This window comes from Amphiura filiformis, chromosome 13 (assembly GCF_039555335.1).
Source record: "Amphiura filiformis chromosome 13, Afil_fr2py, whole genome shotgun sequence".
Lineage (NCBI taxonomy): Eukaryota > Metazoa > Echinodermata > Ophiuroidea > Amphilepidida > Amphiuridae > Amphiura > Amphiura filiformis.
In genome coordinates, this window is record NC_092640.1 from 18432307 (window position 1) to 18448337 (window position 16031).

General features: G+C 39.4%; 1 protein-coding gene across 2 annotated transcripts; it reads right to left on the reverse strand.

Annotated features, from left to right (window-relative positions):
* Positions 1 to 1128: 1128 nt before the first annotated feature.
* LOC140168074 (uncharacterized) lies at positions 1129 to 14680 on the reverse strand. Of its 2 annotated transcripts, XM_072191377.1 has the most exons (7): positions 14329 to 14680; positions 13322 to 13432; positions 12499 to 12809; positions 6944 to 6995; positions 4773 to 4894; positions 3500 to 3775; positions 1129 to 2671 (listed from the first exon to the last, which is right to left on the reverse strand). In XM_072191377.1, exons 4-7 carry the CDS (start codon positions 6959 to 6961, stop codon positions 2425 to 2427), a joined length of 663 nt encoding a protein of 220 aa, XP_072047478.1. In that variant the 5' UTR covers positions 6962 to 6995; positions 12499 to 12809; positions 13322 to 13432; positions 14329 to 14680; the 3' UTR covers positions 1129 to 2424. The 2 variants fall into 2 exon arrangements, with proteins under 2 accessions (XP_072047478.1, XP_072047476.1); XM_072191375.1 differs by lacking the exons at positions 12499 to 12809; positions 13322 to 13432; positions 14329 to 14680 and adding an exon at positions 9105 to 9191.
* Between the last annotated feature and the right edge of the window lie 1351 nt (positions 14681 to 16031).

Genomic DNA, 16031 nt, shown 5'->3' on the forward strand with positions numbered 1-16031 from the left:
GTGGTACTGTGGATGAAGACGCTCTCAATGAACTACTGTTTGCAGATGATCAATGTCTCATCCACCAAGACAGCCTTAGCTTACAAAACCACACCAACAGACTGCACGCAACCTGCCAGAAGTATGGCATGAGCATAAGCATCCCAAAGACAGAAACCATGCTGATCAGCCGATCCCAAAAGACCTTGGACATCAAGATTGACAACACAACCCTCCAGCAATCAAAGGAGTTTAAGTACCTGGGCAGCATCTTTACTGAAGACGGGAAGATAGACCGAGAAATTGAAACCAGATGCCAGAAAGCAAACAACATCACCTTCATGCTTGGGCCTATACTTTCCCACCCAGCTGTGCCAATGGATGCAAAAAGAACAATCATCAATGCAATCTATACTCCGACTCTCTGCTACCAGGCACAAACATGGGCTATGAACAAAAAGACTGAACGGAAGATCACCACCTGTGAAATGAAATGCCTACGAAAAGCTGTAAACAAGACACGGCGGGACAAAATTAGAAATGAAGTCATCAGAGACATGGTTGGCACCAAGCCTATGCTAGACCAGATTGAAAGCCATCGCATCAAATGGTTTGGGCATCTTATGCGCATGCCCACAAATCAACCAGCCCTGCGGACCTACAACAGCAAACTGTCCGGTACCAAGCCTGTAGGAAGACCAAGAAGAAGATGGATTGAGGGGGTCAAGAAAATCCTGACAAGGCACAATACCAACCTGACAGATGCTACCCATGCAGCCCAAGACAGACGTCCCATCATTTCCCGCGACTCTGAGAGGAACAAGCGGAGGACAAAAGTAAAGTAAGTAAGTACTGTGGTACAAGTTGCGGACGGTTTTTAAGTTATAAACTCCATTGCTTCTGTAAAACCTTCTGCACATGGATTTTCATTTCATTTTATTTTATTAAAATAAAATCACAGCCAATAAAGATGAATAAACAGAATAAACAGATATATAATTTTCATGTTCTTTGAAGTTTTATGTTCAGTAGAAGACATAACATTATGCTTGACTTATTTTTCTCCAAACCTTTCAGCATTTAATTCGGTAAAGTTGTAAATAATCGTAAGTTTGGTCAAATACAAAAAACGAACATCGTCACACAGAATGTATATATAAATCTTTATTTCACTAAGATGCCCTACACATCTCAATTGGGCATTTCCATTTAAAATCCACACTACCCCTGTGGAAGATTTAGCTTAAAGTCTTCCACAGAGGGAGTATGAGTTTTGATTAGAATAGGCAAATTGGGTAACTTTCATTTGTAATACTCACTCCAATTGTGGAAGATATAGGTGAAGTCATAATGTGAGAGGGAATATTTGTTTCAAAATGATTAACCCTGACCAAAAAACTTACTCCTCCTGTGGAAGGTATTTCCAAAATCTTCCACAGGGGTAGTGCGGATTTCAACTGGAATAGCCCATTGTTTACGTTATAAACAAGACAGTTATATATGTCTCCTAATCAGTAGCATACACTGGGAACAGCCCTTTAGTCCAATAATGGTTGAAGTTCGTCAAATCTCGACCGCCGGTTGAGTTTTTAATCCGTTCCCGAGTAGGAGTGGGGTTGGGGTTAACATTAGGGTTAGGGTTAGTGTAATATAAGGTTAGATATAGTTAGGGTCAGGGTTATGATTCGAGTTAGGTAGGTTTACACTGTAAAACAGCTAGTATTTAGAAATCGGGGACAAATGAGTGTTTATAGAAAGTGAAATGTTTAGCAAGCACTTTAATGTTCAGATCCTAAACATCTAAACACAAAATCATATGAAATGTGTTTAATATCTTAACATTAAAATGCTAAACATTTAACTTTCTAAACACCAATCTGTCCCCAATTTCTAAACACTGTTCTTGCAGTGTGTGGTTAGGATTAGGTTAGAGTTAGGTTTAGGGTTAGGAATAGGGTTTAGGTTATGTAGGGTTAGGGTGAAGTTTATGCTGGTTTCATACTTTTCTACCGCTTGCCGCTTTGCCGCTCTGAAGATGATTTTTACTTCACTGCGCAGTCGCACCAGTAACGCTAGCGGTGACCAGCGGCAAGCCGATATATCGATCACTCCACCGCTTTGCCGCGGCGGCAGCACCGCTGGGAGTTGAATTCAAATCAACTCTGAGCGGTGCCGCTCTGACGTATGAGAACAAAATACGATTTTGGAGCGGTGCTGAGCGGCAAGAGTGGCTTTCAGAGTCATGCCGCTGCCGCTGAGCGGTGTGCCGCTCCGCTTGCAGACAAGTGCAAGCGGCATGATGAAGCGTCACGCCGCTTAGCGGCAAGCGGCAAAAAGTATTAAAAACCAGCACAAGGGTTAGGGTAGGCTATAATATTTCATTGGGTTTTCGGACTGATGACCCTTCGGTCTATCGACCTGTAACCGCTACATGAAGTGCTGCATTCAGGGTAGTGTATGGGTATCTACCCGTTGTGGTTGCAGAACTAGGTCGTTGATGCCACTGTTTGCCCATGTTATGTCTGTGATCATACGTCCGGGTTTCTTACAGGAGCACGCAGTCGGTAGCTGAGTAGTTTTTACAATATCATTCGAACACGAATGACATGATCTGAACATGACTCTATGCCAGCTATATTCCTGTTGACAGTGATAGCTGTTATCACAGTTCACACAGCTGCTTCCTGGGTTGCTGCAGGGAACAAAATGAAATGAAGAAACCACTTACTTCACAGATAATTGTTCTTTTTATATAAGCTTAAAAAATTTTCAAGTGTTTTTTTTATGTCAAGTATATATATAGGCCTATAGGCATTAACAACGGTCATCCTATGGGAGGGGGCCGACCATGATGGGGGCCACCGGCCCTGATGGAGGGACACAAGTCATTTTTCGGCAAATTTTAAATCGAATGAGCCGTAAAGTCGGCCCCGGTTAATTTTGTTTTATTTCGTGTTTAGAATATAAGCTTTAAAATAGTATATGACTTCAAACGATTTCCAGAAGCGGGGTTATGGTTTGTTGAACTTTGCTCTTTCAACAAAATGGTACCTTTTTCGGTTCTACATGTGTCTCTTTTCCCACATTGCTGGTAATAAATATCAAACAATCATAGCGGTCATTTCAAATCATCCCCAAGTCAACGAGGTTCAGGAATGTCCTTGTTAATTGTTGGTTATACATACCTAGACCAAATGCTTTGTAACCCACTACTTGAACAAGATTTAACCAAAGCAAACAAAGACTAGAGCTATTTAAGAATTCTATAGACATAGGTAGAAGCTTATTATCCTCTTCAACAATAGGATTATTGATTGGTTTAAAAGGTGTTTGACTAGCGCTATCAAAATGAGATACAAGTAGCACCAACTTGAGGTACCTATGAATACGACCTTCATGCACATTTTACACTGTATCTCAGAATACAATTTAGGACATTTTACGGCTCATTCGTGGTGTACGGTCACTATGAGAAAGAAACGCGTGCAAAATAATATTCGTCATTCTTCGGCATACATACCTGCACTTGCAAGCGTAGACATATTGATAGGTACTTTCTCCATTAACTGGCACCCAGTCATCACACTCTTGTTCCAGGCCATACATAGCGGCCATATTTATAACGCCAGCATTAGGCTTATAGATATTGTTGACTGGGACGAATCTGCATGTTTTCTCACATCCGGATTCTACTTCATGTGGGCCTCTTGCATATTTAAGTAACAGATCATCCATGTCTGAAATTGTCTTGAAATCAATTCCTTCCATTCTTCCCAATTCTCTGACATGATCGTCACTGCAAGTAAGAAAACAGAACGTATCTAATAAAATAAAATGAATGTTTTAACGTGCACTTCACCCGGGGGGGGGGACACTTCAATACGAAATGGATATAGGTGTAGGGCTGGCACTTTTAAAGTAGCGGCATTCGGTGAGAGCAAAGTATAAAAATATGGGGTCATTGGGTAAGAGCATGATTTTTGGCATTCGGTGAGAGCAAAATGTACAACATTATGGAATCACTGTTTGGATCTAAATTGGGGGGGGGGGGGAGGGCATTGGGTGAGAATATGACCTCTTTTAAAATGGGGTCTTTGAGTAAGAATTTCTAGTTCTAAATGGCTTCAAATGTTTTGTTATTTCAAAAGAAGTAACAAAATCAGTGATAGATGACTCGTTGCTGTTCAAATGTAAATATAAGGGTCTTTGGTGACAGATATCGAAAGGAAAAATAAGGGGTCTTTGGGTGACAGACCATGTGCTCATAATAAAATATGGGGTCTTTGGGTGACAGTGATGCTAAAAAGGGGTCTTAACGGTCCTACATACCTCCAAAGTGGGAGTGCCCCGGCCCCGGACAGTGGCGTGCGCAGCACATTGAAAGGGGGGAGGGGGGCAGGTTGTTCGGTTCCCCCGAATATAGTCTGATTGGGAGTGTAAGGTGCGGGCGAAATTAGTCATTTGGGGGGAAATGACTGATTTCCCCGAATGACCAACAAAAGTGGGGGTCGTGCCCCCCCCCCCCCTTTGTCCCGGACTTCATCACAGTCGGGTATCAACACACTAACAACAATTTATTCCCCTGTTACTGAAAAGCACCACATTTCGCTTAATTCCTCCTCTCAGCATTCAGATTGCAATTATCCCCTGACAGCTTCCCATTGCACCTGGGTGGAATGATGCAAGTGAGGTAAAGCGCCTTACCCAATTAGTGCACAACACGTTGGTGGTGCAGGGACTCGAACCCACGTCTTGAGCTACCCCGCGATTATGAGTCGAAGTCTTAAACTTACGTGTAGTTGGGGGTGTAGCATGATGGCAGTGGTTCAAATAATTCAGCAAATACAAGATTAGTGACTCCAGTATGTCCCAGATTAACGAGCAAACACACAACCAGTGTTGTCGAACACAAAACCTATGATATTGAAACAGACAGGAATCGTGAGCAAAGGAAAAGTACACTTGGACCAACTATGAGTAGAACTTTCCATTCATAACAATAGGGACAAAAAATCCATTGAAATGAACAAAAACTGATTTTAAAAGACACGAGTCGTGAGTAAAATAAATACAAAGTTATATTTTATACAATCGCGAACGTTGTTGGTCTATATAAAAAAAAAAAATTATGATCTGGAGGGGAGCATGACCTAGCGGTGTTTGTACTCAGATATTGAGACAAATAAACAGGGTTGCAATATAGTGAGTGTAATTTCCGCCCCATGTGCATGATTTTTCTCGGGGAACACACCTAAAACTATCGTTTTGATATTGGCAAGACCATTGAGTGGGCTTGGACTTGACTGCCTTCGATGGACTTGACTACATTCGAAGTCTGTTGGACTCGGACGGACTCGGACTCTGCTGGATTCGGACTTGACTTGGACTTAGTCGCAAATCAAAGACTATACTTTACAGGTAGTTGAATGCAGATTCGTCCACGCCACGATATGTAACTCTTTGCGCATGCAGCGGTTGGTATTTATTGGATTTAGCATAAAGCCTAATACCTGGGATATATCGATTGTTTCAAACCATGCAAGTATTGCAAATAATTGATGCACATTCTTTTCTATATTATACATTTTAAATGAGTGCTCACGAATGTTCCCAAGATTTTCCCAAGATTTTCAAACGCCGTTTTATACTCGGAACAGCACTTTTGCGTATTCGGCACTCTGCCGTGTTCAACGATTGCCACTAGGTTCGCAAATATTGGGTTCCCAAACGTTGGTATGTGTAAAGGGGGAAGAGAATTTTGGCAGACCGAAAAGACGGAGGGGTAAGTATTTTTGAAATATTATATTTCTCCATGCAGGGGGACAGACAATTATTGCAGAGCCCCTCACATAATAATTCCACACATTCCCCATTCAGTCACGTGATGTTTCCGTATAATTGGTCCACTGATAACCCATTTTATATAATTTCTGCTTTTCACCAAAAATGCCATAAACCATGCATATTATATTCATTGCATGAATTTACTTTGCAATTATTGTTTTGTACAGGTTGTATCACAAATATTTTAATCATATTGTGGAAATTTATTGGTATTTTTTAATTCAGTATTAAAATTGCTAAATTTTTAAATAATCATAAGCTAGTAGCTTATGAGAAAAGTTTATTTTATGCAATGAAAAGTGACTTCAAGTCTTAAGGGAAGGGGTATGAACGTTTGGACAGTATTTATTGTGGGACATTATAGCACATCAGACATATCGAATTGCATTCTGAATACGAAGAATGTCCTTCTGATATCAAATAATTTTGACTTTTGAAATTCGCAATGTAATACATTTTATGGCAAATCATTAAAAATTGATATTTTTGATATTTAACAGTACTTGAAGTAAACTTTATAAATCTGATGATTTATACTTAAAGTGTATGTAGGTGGGATGAAAAGCCGACGATCAATTGAAAATTTTGACCTTTCGTATTAAAGATATGGATTTTTTTCTCAAAAAAAAAAAAAAAAAAATAGGTCTTTTTGGGAAAAAAATCCATATCTTCAATATAAAAGGTCAAAATTTTCAATTGATCGTCGGCTTTTTCTCCCAGCTACATACACTTTAAGAATATATCATTAGATTTATAAAATTTATTTCGAGGACTGTATATCAAAAATTTGAAAAATATCAAATTTTAATAATTTGTCATAAAATTTGTATTATATCGTGAATTTAAAAAATGAAAATTATTTGATATCAGAAAGACATGCTTCGTATTCAGAATGCAATTCGATACGTCTGAGGTGCTCTCATGTCCCACAAAAATACTGTCGAAACGCCATAAACGCTCATTCTAGATCCCTTAAATGTACTCAAAATCCATTGCCCATTCAGTGGGTCACACGATATACCTATTTTAGATTTAATTTCGGAGGGAGCACACAAAGTGGGACAACAACAACAATAAATAAGTAAGTGGCTGTAGACATATCTCTTGGTTTTATTCTTACCATTGTTTTATTGTCCATGTTAATTTTCTTGAAGTTGTAACAAGATATTATTCTGAAACAACAGAAAATAAAGGGTCATAGTATTTATAAATGTTGAGTAATTTATTTAACAGCCTATACAGATAGCAAAAGAATTAATATATTATTTTTTTGCCCCTGTAGGTCCCCTATATCCTAAAAGATAGAGAGGCTCACAGCGATATTTCATCTATTGACCACGTACCAAATTATTATTTCTCTACTGGACTCGAACCCAAGACTGTATTGTAGCCTACTTTATTTCAAGGTTGTACCAAGCACGGCCAGAGCATGTTCAAGAGACAATACCAGGCATTTATCATGAGGGCTACCATGCTGGTTTCATGAATACTCGGATTTACTCTTTTGTTCATATTGCTAACAGAGTATTCTTGTGATGAGTTTGAAAAAATCGCTCCAGGAACTTTAGAGTTTAACTGATACCATGAGGTATATTTACATTCCATGCTATTATTTGGTACTTAATAACGGCAAACTGAAACTCGCTTCTATTAACCTCTACTTGTTCAAGTATGTCTGTGTACTGTAATACATCCGAACGCATGCCGAGGCGTGGAATATGTAGTAAAAGGCAGGTCCGATAAAATGCGAAGATATGACCAAATTGATGGTTGAAGGCGGAAAAATCCGCTAAAAGGCGGAAGATGCCATATACATGTATGTATGCATTGTACTTGCATACACCCTAGAAAACTTCCAAAATTCTCAACAAAACTCGAAAAATATTGTAAAATTGGATTAAAAAATGTCATCATCATATTGGCCTTTGATGAAAATTTTATCAAAATAGGCTTCGGGAATTGCTTGAATCTATTCAAATATCAACCCATTTATTTTCTACAATACTGTGTGTATTCTTGGGAATGTGAGAGTTGTAAAATGATCTTCTACATGAATCGTTTTGTTTTGAAAGTGGTTGTACGGATAGTTTTGCATAGTTCAGTTACTGGGGATGTTTCGGAAACGCCTCAAAATATCGCCGTCAAACATATCCATATATCAAGAGATGGCGCTATTTTTTGGGTAGGGAAATATCGCTGTGAGGCTGTAGATTCGTTAAAATCGGTCTAAAATAAAGACACGTTGATCCAAAATCCTAGAAGATGCAAATTTAATATTTGCAGATTGCTGCATGCACCATGACTTTGATTTGCAAGAGAACTATAACCAGTGGCGTAGCGTGGGTCATCCGATTGGGGAGGGAGGGGGGGGGTTTGGGGCACCGACCATGATGGGGGGGGGGGGGCACAAGCCGTGTTTTAACAATTTTCCTATGGGATTTTCTAAATTGTGCATGCCCCCCGTGCTCCTATAACGCTACGCCACTGTAACGCCGTGCATTCTAGTCGCTTTCCATTGACTTTCGATTTCGTTCCTTCCTTGGGTTTTCGATGACCGTTTCTTTAATTCTTAACTGATTTCAACAAACAATCAGGGCCGTTCCGACCATTAGGCCAGGTAAGGCGCTCGCCTAGGGCAGCAAACGCAGAGGGGCGCAAAAAAGAAAGAAAAAACGTGAATGGAGAAAGAAAAGGGGAGAAAAAATGATGGCTGATAAAAGGAGAAATAAAAAGGGGCGAAAAGAGAAACAGGGGGGATGGGTGGGATAAATTTCCCAATAATTTGCCAGTGGGGATGGTCCATGCATACAACCATCCCCCTCCCCTCAATGTTGACACCTGTAAGTGGGTTTCTGCCGAATTAATCTTATATTTGGCCACTTAAGCCCCAAATGCATTTTTTCGCGCTTCGCGCGAATATATTCCATTTTTGCACCACATTTCAACAATTTAGCTTCAAAATCGCAAAATTTCTCGCGCGCATTTGTACCACGAACTTATTATGTCGCCAAAAGGTGCTGCTCACTATACTTCAAGAATTCCAACCCCATCACTCCAATATCAAAAAGAAATCTACGCCACTGCGGAATCGTTCGTGGGCAGCATAAAAATAGGCCAAAACTGATGAGTATTCAAGGAGGTAACCCCACTTTTTTGGTATGCTTTGGTGGGGCGGCAGGCGGCAAAATCCCTAGGAACGGCCCTCAATTTCATTTTTTGACATATTCGTCTTTGTTTTGGATATACAGGGGTGAACATATTAAAGATGCAATGGCACTTACCTGAATAGACCTGCGTGTTACACGTCGCAAAGGAATAGTGATGTGTTTTCCGCAGTTAAAGTTTATATGTGCAGGTTACCAGTGCAGAGAACTAACAAGTTGCTGGTGCGATGCGCTGCTTTTATACATTTTCATGCTCGGATTCAAATAATGACTCACAATGGGCTATTCCAGTTGAAATCCATACACATCTTCCATAGGGGTGAATGATTTTAACTGGAATAGCCCAAATATACACGCGATATCCGTTACACATGAGTTGACTATATTAATGTGCAGTGCAAATGGGCTATTCCAGAAAATAGGTGCACACACTAGAGAGGAGAACATTTTCAATAAAAGAAATGTCTGGATTTCCAGGTTTGCTTTCTGAAAACGACTGGAATTCCAGTTGCCAGTGTTACTTGGAAATGCAATAAAATGTATAAAAATTAAGGAATTGTTCAAAATCAGCCCCTTAAAGTTAGGATTTTCTATTTTTTGCTGGATTTTTTTCGTATTGTTCGAACTCCTCTAGGGGGTGTGCGACTATTTTCTGGAATAGCACAATGGCAGACATGAAAGACGGGTTACCAAAGAAAATGACATTTCAGCACGTTAAAAATGGTAAACATAAGACGGGAATTAAGGCCATAAGGCGACGGAAAAAATGTCCTGTACAAATTTCCCCCCAAAACAGCCTTTTAAAATGGTTATTTCTCAAAAACTAGCTCCGTGACCCGTCTTTTTTTATTTTAGATATCCAAAACAAAAATGATTCATATCGAACATGTAATAATTGCATAATTTACAAAAGCTGTTTTTCTCAAAAAGTCAAAAAGTGGATGTAAGGCCAGCGGCGTAGCTGGGATTTTTTTTCCAGGGGGGAGGGGGGGCAAGCCTGTATGGGACGGGGCCCAAACTAGGGGGGGGGGGCAAATAGACAATTTTGCCTAGACTGTCCCACAGTCTCGGTCCGGCCTGGATAATGGAACGATACATAATTACACTGAAAACAAAAGCTTGTTTTTCGTTGTGTTCTACTAATTTAAATTAGTAAAATAAACTGCTTGAGCGCATTCTACCAATTTTTACGATGTCTTACGATATATGTAACTAAGCGGACGTATGCAAGACTCGTAAATGAAGGAATAATAGTTGTTGAGTGGGTCCTACCAATTGGATTTGGAAGTTCTACGACAATGCAACATTTAGTACAGCATCGATAATTCGTAAACCCTGTCATCGCAGCATTTACGAACTCGTTGTACCATTTGGTTTTACAAAGCTCTGGTGGTTTTACGATGTTTTAAACATTCCCGCTGTTTCGATCATGTGTTCTGCACTCGACCACGCTTGCAGACGACTGACCGAGTAGCGGTTGTGCAGCGACAAACTTGAAGGTGAAAAACTATGCTAACAGGTAATATTTCAAGGTATTTCTTTCAAAATGAGCACTAGATATTGTATTGATGGTGTAAGCTTCTTTTCTGTATGATCAGAAATGCTGTGCCACATGTACATTGTGGTCGTAAAGACTAAAAGTCACGATGCTGTGTCACATCGCATGTAAGCTTAAAGCTACATGTATAAGCTTACATGCGATGTGACGCAGTTATGACTTTAGTCTCTACGACCACAATGTACATGTGCACAGCATTTCTGATCATACAGAAAAGAAGCTTACACCATCAATACAATATCTAGTGCTCATTTTGAGAGAAATAACTTGAAATATTACCTGTATGCATACTTTTCCACCTCCACAACCATCGTACATCACATTTGTACAACTGATTCGTTCCGCCAGTCAAACGAGTTCTAATCTTTGTTGAGCCTGTCCAACTAACCAATATTAGTTAGTTGAGCCTGTCCAACTAACCAATATTAGTAGGATGAGACATCGTTTTTACGATCCTATAGGTTAGTACGGCAGGTTTGAAATTCGTAAAACCCATGCCGTACTAATCATTTCGTTGGTAAGGCACGTTAGTTAAGCATGCCTAACCAATATATAGCATCGCTTGTCATGCCGTACAAATCATTGATTAGTAGAACGAGACATCGTTTTTACTAACTTTTACTTAGTAGAACTTACGACATTATGTTTTCTGTGTACATAATAAAATATGCCATAGTCCTTCACCCCCCCGATTCTAAATACACAGCCCAAAACCAATTCCTCTCTCTACACAAATTAGCTCAAATTGATGCCACTACACTGATCACACCTCCTATATTGAACGCTAAAATTCAGTGACCGCTCCCCACGCCGATTTTAATGCTATGTAATCTACATTACCAGTCGTTCTCCATGGACCCGAGGGAGGGTCTAATTTTGCCAGGCTTATTGATAATAATCTTATGTTATTGCATATCGTATGGATTCCAATATCTCTCTTTCCCTCCTCTCCCTCTCTCTTCTCTCTTTTTTCCTCTCTCTCCCTCCTTTTCCCTCTTTTTTTCCTTGCACTAGGGGGCGCGGGAGCCCAAATAGGCAACTTTTGCCAGGGGGCGATAGCCGCCCTGCCCCCCCGGCAGCTACGCCGGTGTGTAAGGCCTTTTGCAACAAAGCTCTTCAAATTTTAATCGGAAAATAAATTGGTTTGAGTTACTAGTATTTAGAAGGGTAAATGTAAACTCATTTAATTTAATTGACATGTCATTATTATTAATTACCTACAGCTCGATGAAAGTACACACTAGGTTCTTGAATGTCATTAAGTTTATCATAATGCAAAAACGAATACAAACTCTGCAACATTGCATAAAATGCACACAGCTGCCTACAATTTAATAAAATTGCAATCTCTGTAAATCTCTGCGTAGACAATCAATTTAATTGAATTATCGTTTTTTACAACTCGACAAAAGTACACAACAGGTTTAATGATATAAAGTTAAACATGACAAACGGTTTTATGTTAAAAAAATGTTAATCATGAAAATGAAAAACGCATACAAACTCTATATCAAATATTGCATAAAATGCGCACATGTCCCAACAATCTCTTAAAATGTCACACAGTAGCGTAAAATTGTCAAAATGTGATATATACGATTTCTGTAAGTTCCGCAACTTAAGTGATGCTTGATATGCGTTTGTATGCGTTTTTAATTTTCATGATTTTCAACTTAAGTTGTCGGCAAATTGTATAAATTTCGGCAAAGTTGCATACAAATTTCATTACAAAAGATAATTAAACAGACTGTTTATGAACTAAACGTCTATACAGTGCTTAACTTTAAACACTAAAATGTTCAAAAAACAATATTATAATACACACGCTGTATATATAAATCCCCCGCTGTAACGCCTTTTTAACACGTTAGGCGTTTAGCCAAATCATTATTATATATTATCTACATGTACATCCGCAAATAAGTTCATCAGGATTGTCGGTATGTTACGTACCTCAATGACAGTTTCGTGCTAAGACTTAGCACTTTCTCAAATTGACTGACCAATTCCTGCACATCGTCGGCTGCTTCCGGATGGAGCTGGCGTAGATGGCGCTGTTAGGACTTGGTCGTAAATATGCGGAAGAAAGTAGTTGACGTCGTGTCATTGTTCACGAATACGCCAATTGATAAGTCTCTTGAAATCATAAGACAACGGTTGATTGAGGACAAAACATTGAGTGAGCGAACCAAATTAACAGTTGATGACATTATGGAAGTGTTAGAATTTGCCCTTATGACCTATTTTTCCTTCCGCGGTCAAATCTATCAACAAAAGTTCGGTACTGCGATGGGTTCCCCCGCCAGTCCCATCGTAGCCAACCTGTATATGGAATGGCTGGAATAAGAAGCAATAGCATCAGCCCCTTTAGATATCAAGCCACGTTTATTGAAGAGATATGTGGACGATGTGCTCGAGATTGTGAAAAAAGATACAGCAGAACAACTAACCACTCATATCAATCAAATTGATAAGACGGACAATATCAAATTCACATTTGAAACGGGGGATAACCATCAAATTCTGTTCCTTGATACATTAATCGTCAAAAAGCAAGATGGTTCGATCAAGCTTTTGGTATATCGCAAAAAGACCCATACTGATCAGTATTTACATTTTAACTACCATCACCCATTGCAGCACAAGCTCAGTGTCATAAGAACATTAATGGACCGGAAAGATAAAGTTATCACAGAAGACGAAGACAAAATTCAGGAAGAAATCAAAATCAAAGAGGCCCTAAAATTATGTGGCTACCCTGAATGGGCGTTTAAACAAACGGAAAGCAAAAACAAGTCGCAACACAAAGAACAATCGGAAACTAAATCCAGGGGAGAATGGTAGTCTTGCCATACAAAGAAGGCCTCTCGCAACGGGTTAGGCGAGTCTTTAAAGGGGGGTAACCCTATCGGTTTAGGATATGGATTCTCTTCAAACTTACATACAATGTCAAATATTGTCCCCTTTATCCATCTATGTGAGAAAACGGGAACAATTTCAGCATAAATGTGAATAATTAGCATAATTAGCAAGCCAATACACTGTACGCGTGAATTGCATTCTGGTCAGGCATCCCGAAACAACGGCCGAGCGCATGTCCCGGTGGAAACAGGAAGTGTTCGCCTTGGCACTGAAAACCGGCTTGCCCCTGTACACTTTTATACCCTCTATTCATACTGATTAATCTTAAAAAAAATTACATATCACTGCGCTCATTATCATTCTTGACAAGATAGCCCATGCTGTATTTACTTCGCTTAATTATTTCTTTTATTTTTAGCTATATGATGCACATTTTCACATATTTATGATTTTTCTTTGTTTTATTTTTTAACTAATTTTTTAATGGGGGGGAGGTGCTCTCATAATTTTTTTCATATTCCTCGTATCATGCTTGACACTATAGGTCATGTTTCCTTATTTATATCGCCTCTTATGTATTTCTTTATTTTTGTTTTTTGTTTTATATCATTATAGCGCCATCTATAGTTTGACATTAGTGTGCCTATTTGATGTATTTTTGCGGACGAATTGGTACTGGGGTGAAGTCTTCCGAATCTATTCCGATTTCATTCTATGACTACCCAAAACTCCCGTGTCGTGTAAAATGCGAACAACTGGTAGCCTGTAAAACCGCCGTTTCATGATTTCTCCGGAAATACATCGACTTGGAGCGTCAAATTTCAGGATAGTAATGAGAAAAATAGTATCTATTATGTGATACCAAAACCTCATCAACAATGAAAAAAATCGGGGGATGATGCTGTCGATCGGGTTACGGACCTTTAAGAAACACGGCATCAATACCGCCTTTAAGCCACACCAGACTCTTCGTAATATACTGCAAACATCTGACTACGAAATTCCCTGCCTCAACTGTGATAAATCATATATTGGTGAAACATCGAGCCTTTTTGGTACACGGCTCAAAGAACACAAAACAGAAGCAGACAAAGCTTCCAAGAAAGCTTACACCAGAGCGCAAAGACAGGCCTCCGTTACGGGGGAGGAGAATAAATCTGCTATCACAGATCACGTGGCTGAGCAAAACCATGTAATCGGTTGGGAGGAATCCCAAATCAAAGACAGAGAACAGAACAGGAAGAGGAGACACATAAAAGAAGCCATCTGGATAAGAAAGAAGGGGGTCCAAGACACTCAACAACAGAGACGAGGGGAACTACTTTCTTCCGCATATTTACGACCAAGTCCTAACAGCGCCATCTATACGCCAGTTTGAGAAAGTGCTAAGTCTTAGCACGAAACTGTCATTGAGGTAGGCCTACGTAACATGAACCCAAATTTTTGGATTTGTACAAAGAAACCTTCAAATATCTATCTACATGTACATTTTCCGAAAAAGTTTTCATATTTTGAAGCCTATATTCTCCTACATCATTAAAGAGATTCATCAGGATTGTCTATATTACAATTAGTAGTGACGTTTCGCAACCTTGCTGGCTGGTTGCTTCTTCTTGACTGAGCTGTAGGCCTATCCAATACATGCCAATACTATCACTTGCTGTCTTAGCTGTAGTGTTGCCAGTTGATTTTTCTTGGATAAGCTGATTGTATGCATGACTGAGAAAACACGCCCATAGACAAAGCACTTGAAGTCATCAAAGACCGACTTACAGGTGACAAGACTTTAAAAAAGCGGACACTTCTCAGCGTAGATTACATCATGGAACTCTTGAAATTCATTTTAACAACGACGTATTTCACTTTCAAAGGACAAATACAACTTGAACAACTCTTTAGAGCAGCGATGGGAAGCCCAGTGTCTCCAATAGTGGCCAATTTCTTTATGGAATTTCTTGAACAATCTGCCATTGAATGCCAGCCTAGCCTTTGGAAACGATACGTAGATGACATTTTGGAGATCATCTATAAAGGAAGTGCAGACAAGCTTACTGACCATCTAAATCAGGTTGATATCACAGGGAATATAAAGTTCACTTATGAAACAGAGGAAGAGGGGAAGATTCCATTTTTAGATACTCTTATCATAAGAAAAGCAGATGGGTCGGTCAAACTGTTGGTGTACATAAAGGAAACACACAATGATCAATCACCCACTTCATCATAAGCTATAAAGAGGAGGAACACATCAAGCAGGCACTCAGCAAATGTGGTTATCCAGACTAGTCGTTTGAGAGAGTCAAACAGCAGCGCACAAACAAAACCGTAAAGTCCAAGAAGAACTCGGACGATACAAAATCTCGGGGTATGGTAGTTATACCATATGTGCAGGGTGTCTCACAGAAAGTTCAGCGAATTCTTAAGAAACACAGTGTCACACACCACACTGATGAACATGTTAGTTCATGTTAAAGATAAAAGGGACATAAGTGAAACATCAGTATATGAAATTCCTTTCCGCAACTGCACCCACACTTTTGTTGGTGAAACAGGAAGACAGTTTTGAACAAGAATGAAAGAACATCAGAAAGAATCAGATAAAATCAGTCAAAGGACGTGCACCA